At 37.2% G+C, this 8,543-nt stretch overlaps 1 protein-coding gene across 1 annotated transcript; it reads right to left on the reverse strand.

Moving 5' to 3' along the window:
- Nucleotides 1-7,295, reverse strand: LOC113043438 (uncharacterized). The gene is made up of 16 exons (XM_026202828.1): nt 6,992-7,295; nt 6,515-6,643; nt 6,220-6,342; nt 5,896-6,048; nt 5,623-5,802; nt 5,367-5,544; nt 3,454-3,570; nt 3,106-3,291; nt 2,878-3,015; nt 2,433-2,564; nt 1,933-2,331; nt 1,587-1,802; nt 1,349-1,492; nt 775-1,077; nt 541-681; nt 1-225 (listed from the first exon to the last, which is right to left on the reverse strand). The coding sequence occupies exons 1-16, from the start codon at nt 7,190-7,192 to the stop codon at nt 125-127; spliced, it is 2,841 nt and encodes a 946-aa protein (XP_026058613.1). The 5' UTR covers nt 7,193-7,295; the 3' UTR covers nt 1-124.
- Between the last annotated feature and the right edge of the window lie 1,248 nt (nt 7,296-8,543).

Genomic DNA, 8,543 nt, shown 5'->3' on the forward strand with positions numbered 1-8,543 from the left:
TTTAGGAATGTAAATCTATATTTTTATTGAGACAAAACACAAAACAAAACAACAACACCTTATAATAGATACAACTGCACGCCAGGTTTGACCATCTCCACCAGGACGAGTCAATTTTTCTCAGCTAAAATAAATGTGAACTGTTTTTGTCGTCCAGAAACCTAAACCTGAGCTTGAGCTCCTGAAGCAGCTTCGACTTTGCAGTTTCCCAGCTGTCTTCCCATCCTAGAAATCAAACAACCAACTGTAATATTTAATATTACACACAAATATTTCCACCTTGACAGAAGAGCTGTTTACTCTGATTATTATAAATTGTTTTTGAATTATACTGCCATTATAAAAGTCTGGTGTCAGTAATTTTTTTTTTTAAGTTATGATTTATCTTTTGCAAGACTTGCAGAAACATTCCAAAATCTCACTGACCCCAAACCTTTGAACAGTACAATGCATTATTCCTACATGTATTTATAAATAACATGAAACCTTTATGATGTTGTGTGTGTGTGTGTGTGTGTGTGTGTGTGTGTGTAAGCTCACCGGGACTGCAGCAGGTTAACGGAGCAGAGAAAGTAGCCTTTGCTCCAAGCGCCTCTTCGGTGTCCTCAAACACTGGCTGTTGCAGATTCTGCTTTATGAACCACTCGTCTACAGAGTTCCTCAAAGACGCGCTGTCTGCTTCTGTAAGAGGTTCAGAATGACAATCATTAAATGCTCGTTTTCTAATAATGGACATTAAGGAAGACGAACTGGTTGGTGTTCAGTGGCTCTGACCTGTCTTTACCCCCAGCAGACCCAGTATGCGTCCACTGAGATGTTTTTTAGCTGCTCTCTTCGTGCTTTGACAGATGCACTTCAGCGTGTAGTCACAGAAAGACAGCTGGACAGAAGCCCGTGTCTCAGACTTCAGGTCAATGACGGGCTCTCTCTGACCGGCCCTGTTCAGCATGAGGCTCAGCTGATTCTGAACATCTTCAGGACTATCAGCTCCAGGGAGGGAAGGATAACCAAAGAGAGGTGACAGTAGATGTAAGGCTTTCAGGAGAGCACTTAACTTGGCTTCATCCTCTGAAGATCCTAAAAAAAGGCTGTATTATATTTGAACACAATGGCATTTCTGCATGCTTTTTGTTACACTTCTGTTCCCAGTTAAAGAATATATTGTTTTGAGAAGCATTATGAAATGAAAACAAATGAATAGGATTTATTTTTTTCGTCCTTTAAACACTACAAATAAATTGGTATTAAAATGTTTTAATGCAATGCATTACATTTACATTTAATGCATCCTTGCTGAATAAAAGTATCAAAATCCCCCTTTTTTTTGTCTTCAGATGCTCATACCAACCTTGTCCGTCAAACTTCACAGCATAAGTTATGTTCTTTAGTGAGCAGTGAAATGGCTTTTCAGATTCTTCAATTTCTTCCTGAGGAAGAGGAAGAGACCTACTAGTAAAGTGCTGCTTCACTAGTGCAATGCACATCTTTTCATCTGGAATTAGAGTTTGAGAAAAAAAAGCATTAGTTCAGGAAAATACACCGGTTGGTATATTTTTATATGAATGCATAAATGCACAAATATATACCTGAGCTAGGATCCAAAATTTCCAACGCACGGCCGAATAACAAATAGGCTTTTCGAGTGGCTTCTCTCTTAGAGTCGTAACCTTGTTGTTTGTTTACACAAATATAGTTTTCCAGGTTGACGGTCGCAGTACATTTGAAATTCGGATCATATTTTATGTTCTCCACGTTCACTTGTGGCGGCTTGAGATTATATACATTAAACAGCTCATTGATTTCTGTAAAATACATAAATAGATGAGACCAGAGTTGCAACAAGTACCTTGAAGTGTCACTTTATTTTTTAGCGCCCCCTACTGGTGTTTTTCTGAAATAGCACACCCTCTTTCTTCCTACACGCTCCATTACCTGGACCATCAATCCTGGGCTTTTTCCTCGGTAAGGCTGGAGAGCTGGAGTCTGGAGGGTCCGGCTGCACTTGAACGGGAACAAAGACTGACTTTTGGCCTGATGTGGAGATGCTTTTAGACTCTGAATGAGGTTTCTCTTCGGCCTCACTGATAGAGACTGTAGAAGTTATCAGGTCCGAGCTGATGTCGATGGACATGGGTTCTCCACTGACCTCTGGTTTATCATCGGTGACGTAAACCGGATTTTTTAGACGCAGTGTCTCTAGTCGCTCCTTCAGAACCCCTTTGAAGTTCTTCTCGGCCTCTGATATTGGAGGACAGTTGAGGATCCGGGACAGATGCTGCAGAGCGACTTTAGCTGCCTGTTGCTCCGCCGGTTTCCTCTTGGTAGAACCATCTAAGAAACGCAAATGTCAGCAAACAATAGCTCGGAAATCCTCACAATGCTTTTCTGAAAGGAAGATCAATTATGTTTAATGGAAGACTTAATGCAGTTACCTTTGTCACAAAAAGTAAAAGGTCCGACAAGTTTGAGCTTGCAGATGGTTGTGCTGTCATCAAAGCCTTCTTCTGGTTTTGGGAAGCCATTAGTGTCGAAATATTCCATCATCACTGACCTGTACGTCTGATCTGTTGAAGCAAGAAAGAAAAACTGGTTTATTGAGCTATTCAGTAAAATCAAATAATACATAACATTTAATTAAAACATGTTATTTGAGTCCTGATGTGTTGAAAGTGGCAATAAAGATGCATTTTAGAAAGCATTCTTGCCCATTAAATGGTTAACACTGCACATTTATTGCACAAACCTGAAATGGATTTATTACATGCAAACATGTTTGTATGTATTTTACAGTAATTCAATACAATACGTAAATTGTGCTTATTTTATTAAACTAAGCATTATTTTAAGGCTTAAAATTGCTTAATATTTGTACTTTACCTTTTACTGGAGCACTAATGCAAAAGCTTTCCCATAAAAGCTTATAAGCTGCTTCAATCGCTTCTTCCTTTGTAGAGCATCTATCAGACTCGACTTCTCGACTGAGATCCACAGTCACTCTACCAAAGAAAGTGATTCCTGAAATGTCAAAATATAAAATGTCCTGTATCATACGCTTATCTCAGTGCACTTTTAATTCAACAGTGCAAATGATTAGTCATATTTCACCTGAGGAAGATGAAGAGGAGGCCTCAGGGTGCATGACTGAGCTTGACGGTTCATCTGTGCTTTCTTGCTGTGATTTCAGCTGCTGGAGGGCAATGAAAGCGACCTCCTGATGGGCGGCCTTTTTTTCGTTAAACACCCTTTCGCCAATGAAACGTTGTCCATTTACTGTCACTTTACCTCTGTAACCTGTGAGAAGCATGTGAACTTTATGTGATTAGCTGTTGAATCAAACCTGAACGAGGGAATGTCATACACTTTTCCTGTATGTCTAAACAAATACACGTTCTATTTGTTTCAAAAGGACTTTCATGCCATTTATATTAATCTTACGGAAGATGAATTTGTTACCTTGGGCTTCTTGATCCTCTGTAAAAACAGGAAATTTTTCCTCCGGCCATTTCTTTGCCTGACAATATTCGTAAAGATGGTTTTTGTATCTAAGCGGGTTGCCGGGAAACACTGGATCTGTGGATGAAGAAACACTGGTATGAGACAATCTGAATATAGTTGCACTCGTGTGAACTGACTCAAAAGGAGTTAAACTAGTGTAGTCTAGCTTATTAAATTGTTCTCTGTATTAAAAGCATTACAAAAGGCTACTTAAAGGGTCACTCCACCCCAAAATGTTAATTTTGTCATTAATCACTTTACCTCCATGTCGTTCTAAACCCGTAAAAGATTTGTTCATCTTCGGAACACAATTTAAGATATCTTGGATGAAAACCGTGAGTCTTGTGACTGCCAAGTAAGTTACACTGTCAAAGTCCAGAAAAGTATGAAAAGCATAGTCAGTATAGTCCATCTGCCATCAGTGGTTCAATCATAACGTTATGAAGCCACGAGAATACTTTTTGTACGCGAATAAAACAAAAATAACAACTTTATTCAACAGTTCCTTTGTCAACAGTCTCCTCTGTGTCTCTCACATCACTCAAACTGCCTTCGCTCTTCTGTGTCAGCCGTGCCACAAGGATGCGCTGTTTTCTTTCAAATTCGCTATTTTTTGTTTTATTTGCGTACAAAAAGTATTCTCGTCACTTCATAACGTTACGTTTGAACCACTGATGACAGATGGAGTATTCTAACGATGCTTTTGATACTTTTCTGGACTTTGACAATTTGTGTAATTTACTTGGCAGTCTGTGGGACAGTCACAAGCATCCTGGTTTTTACCCAAAACATCTTTAATTGTGTATTGAAGATGAGCGAAGCTTTTACGGGTTTGGAACGACATGTAGGTAAGTGTGCATTCACACTGACGCCGTCAAGAGCGTCAAAAATCGCTCTGGCCGCACGACTAACAACGCTGCAGATTAGATTATTCCGATATCGTTACTGCACATCAGCAACTCACAAGGAACATGAACAATCTCAGACACCTTGGACCACGTATCATTTTTATTTTATTTTTTTATGTCCCTGTACGCAAACAGGGACACATCATAGATTATTGCAAGCCCGCCACAGCAATAATCAACCTGTCCTCTATTTTGCTTGGGAACTATTGTGGTCGGGGCTCACATTAAAAATGAATGACTTCAGGCCACTTTGACGCTCTTGGCGATGGCAGTGTGAACACAGTAAGTGATTGACAAAATTTTCATTTTGGGATGGAGTATGCCTTTAAGTGTATTGAAAAACTTTTTAAAAAATTCACTTTTTAATTTTATAACATTAAAAGCTTTACTGTAAAGCATATTTTTAAATTATCATGTTTTAATTGTCATACCTTAAAGAAGTCCACTTAATTTGAGGTGCTGATATTTTTAATAGATTAGAACTTTATAACACTGCAACTTCATTATAACAAATGTCAAATTAAAAATGTATTTAAATATATGGCATACGAGTTAAACACTATTTTGATTGTGTTAACTTAAATACATTTTCATTTACAGGTGCTGGTCATATAATTAAAATATAATTATATGAATTATATGATTATGATTAATTATATGACCAGCACCTGTAATTGCAAAAGACAATTAGGTGTCTGATTCCATGATAGTACATTCAGTTCACACTTAAGTATATTCTTTTAAAGTATAATACATTATATTTATAGTAAGCACTATTTTTAGGAATTGACCTCCTCTTAATTTAATCATAATTTCATGTTTTTCAGTTTGTGATTTTCAAGGGATTCAATGTGTGGTTAAACTTTCTCTGCGAGTTCCCTTTTGACCCACAGAACACGTTAGAAGCTAAATCTAAATATTGCTAACCTAACATAAATACTTAAGGTAGTATTTTTTTCTCACCATGTGTCACTTTCTCCAGTGTGTCCACTCTTCCTGTCAGCTGGCTGATCTGCTCCTCGTGTTGATCTACTTTTTCCTGCATCTCTTTAAGTTTGTCCACTTCAGGACCCAGGTTCTCCAGGAGATCTTTGTTTTGGTCCAGGAAGTCCAGGAGGCTCTTCATGTCCTGAGGTTTCTCCTTAACATGAAGTCATGTTTTAGAACAGACATGATGCAGTTCACACAGTTCAGTGTTGAGAGTTTCTACTGTACTTACATTGGCATTTTCATCTCTGTTGCCCTCCAGGCGTGAGATAAAGTCTTCAATCCTATCTTTCATGGCCTGCTGCTCCCGGTCCAGAACATTCTGCCGGTCTTTCACGGTCTGGAGATCTTCCTGTTGGCCATCAACCTCACACGGGCCTTGATTGAAATTCTTGTCCAAGATGTTGTAAAACTACACAGGAATTCGAAAAACATATACATAACACATTTCTACCAAAGAGCAACATTATCCTAATAATAATAAAAGGAAGCATTTTCCATCCACCCGTGTTATCTCCTTTTCCACGTCTCTCATTTCGGGGACATGAGGTTCAAGCTCCTTGGCCAGCTGCAGGAGTGTTTTGTGATGCTTCTTCATATCCTCATTGCTCACTTTGAAGTCAGGTGAATGCATTACATTGTTCCGTACAGTTATTACCTGAATTGTAGATTAAAAACGCGTGTAAACCATGTTATCCAGCACAACATGAGAGTGGACACATGCTAGAACTCGAAACTTTAGAGACGCGTGTAAAAGCTCTGAATGATGTAATGTACATAAATCTATTTTGCAGGGAAATTTAGGTAATTTCCTCCTCGGTATACTTACGTCTCTCACACGCTGTCCTGGGATGTTCTTGAAATGTTTGCAGAAGTTAATTAAGTTTAGGAGGGCAGAAATATCAAACTGGTCAAACTTGCGATGTTTCGTCTGCCCACGTGGCATATGTGCCTGTCAGAAGAAATATGAGAGACATGCCGTCAACAGTGTTGAAGAATGTAATGCACGTAGATTTCTGTTCACTGAAACCAAACATCTAAATATAACTCTCCCCATACGCAACAGGACGCTTTGACAGACAGACAGCAGCACTCCATGCTTATTAAAGATAAAAGCAACTTACTTTGGCAACTTCCCACTTATCTGTGGGCCATAGATGAGGCTGACAGTTGTCCCAGTACATCCGATTATCATTCCCATTATGATTGGCAGAGATTTCTTTCTTCCAGTATTCACACAACCTGCAGAGATGCTTCAGAAAGAAGAAAAACACAGTTTGAGAGACTCTCCCAGAAACTTTAATTGACATTCTTTTGCACTTTTTGGTGTATTGCCATTTTTCAATTTGTGTTGATACACATTTATATTTAATATGGCAATGGTATTACTATTATTCAAAATTACATTCATTCATTACATTACATTCAAGATTACACGGTATTTTTATACATTGTCTAAATATCTTCATTTTACAAATACTGAGTGTAGTCTAATACAAAGGGATCATTTAAAAATATTTTTTATTTATTTAATTTCTTTATTTTATAACTAAAGAAGTCTATTTATATATTGTTTGATTGACGTTACAATTATATTTTACCTTATTTGCACGGTCGCACTTTCGCGGACAGGTCTGTCTATTGAGCTGAGGTTTGTTTCGAAGAGAGTTGTGATAGGTTTCGGTTTCCTTTTCGATGAAGCCCCGAATACGGCTCCTCAGGATGTAAAGACTCTCCGTTGTTTTCAGCCAGTTTTTGTAGTTTTCGTCACTAAAGCGAGTGTAAGATTGTGTGCTGCTCATGATAGCTGATTAAAATCGCAGGGGTCGATCGCTCTTTCGTTAAAGCAGAGCTGCGCTGTGATGTGCCTCCATTGTCCTCAGCAGGTCAGCTGACTCCGGGGGTTGCCAGATACTCTAAAAATCAACATCGTGCATTATTAAAGGGGAGTTAATAACGAATTTGTTGATATTCTAATGGTAACCGCAGTAAAATACGTTAGTATTATATATATGTAAAAAAAAAAATTCTCTCCCATTATTTATGTTTCCAGCGTTAAAATTATATGTCCCAGACCCAGAACTGATCTAAAATTATATTACAAATATTTAATATGAATATTCATTATTACGTTTGTAACCCTAATTATTATCTAAAGAGAGTTACTATTCATTAATCCATTAATTCTTTCTAAAGTTAGTGTTGGCCTACTTGTTTGCAGTTGTGTCAGTGAAAAGACAGTAAATGAAATATGAGACGTGATATTACAAATAAACAAGGAAAAGTCAAGGTAAATGTCACTTGCAAACGAACACAGGAATATGCTTGTATGCAACACTTATCATTGAGGCTATATATAATTTAAGAAAGGAGCGAGAGTTCATAAAGAAACATAAAAGAGCTGTAAGTCCATAGCGCCATCTAGTGGAGATCAGAATGAACTTTTATTGACAGAAATGTGTCTGATAAAAGACGGAATGTTCAAGTACACAGAAAAAAAAAATATATATATATATATATATATATATATATATATATATATATATATATATAATATGTGTGTGTGTGTACCTACTTAACCATGTTTTGGGGACAAATATGTACACAGAAGACAGCTGAACCTGACAAAATCTCCAAAAACCTCCCTTTGGAGACGTCCTCATTTGTAAAACGGGTGTAAAAATAAAGTAAACAAATATAAATATATATTTTTTTAAATTGTAGAAATGCAGAAAGTTTTCTCTAAGAAGATGGTTTAGGGTTGGTGTATAGGGTGATAGAAAATACAGTTTGTACAGTATAAAAACCATTATGCCTATGGAATGAGAACCAGAAGGGCATAGGTGACATGCTGGGTTAAATGGACCCATATACATACACATATAGGGACAATTTAAAATTTTGTGCTTAATGCACTCTACTTGTAAGAAAATAGTGCTGAATTCTAATTCTAATTCTGAATTCTAATTCTAATTCTAATTCTAATTCTAACTAAAGGTATACTCAGAGCCATATAGAGCCATATAGAGCCTCTCTATATGGCTCTGGGTATACTTAAGTATATTTGATTGTGCTAAGATGAAAATATTTCAAGCATACTTCAGGGACACTTGTTATTTAAATACTAATATTATTCAAAGATCATACAATCCT

This window comes from Carassius auratus, chromosome 25 (genome assembly GCF_003368295.1).
Source record: "Carassius auratus strain Wakin chromosome 25, ASM336829v1, whole genome shotgun sequence".
NCBI lineage: Eukaryota > Metazoa > Chordata > Actinopteri > Cypriniformes > Cyprinidae > Carassius > Carassius auratus.

Coding starts and splice junctions, on each gene's coding strand:
- LOC113043438 (XM_026202828.1), bottom strand. CDS start 7,192: ATGAGCAGCACACAATCTTACACTCGCTTTAGTGACGAAAACTACAAA. Junction 5,803..5,895: donor TGGAAAAGGAGATAACACGG/GTGGATGGAAAA, acceptor ATTCCTGTGTAG/TTTTACAACATCTTGGACAA. Junction 5,545..5,622: donor ACAGAGATGAAAATGCCAAT/GTAAGTACAGTA, acceptor CTTCATGTTAAG/GAGAAACCTCAGGACATGAA.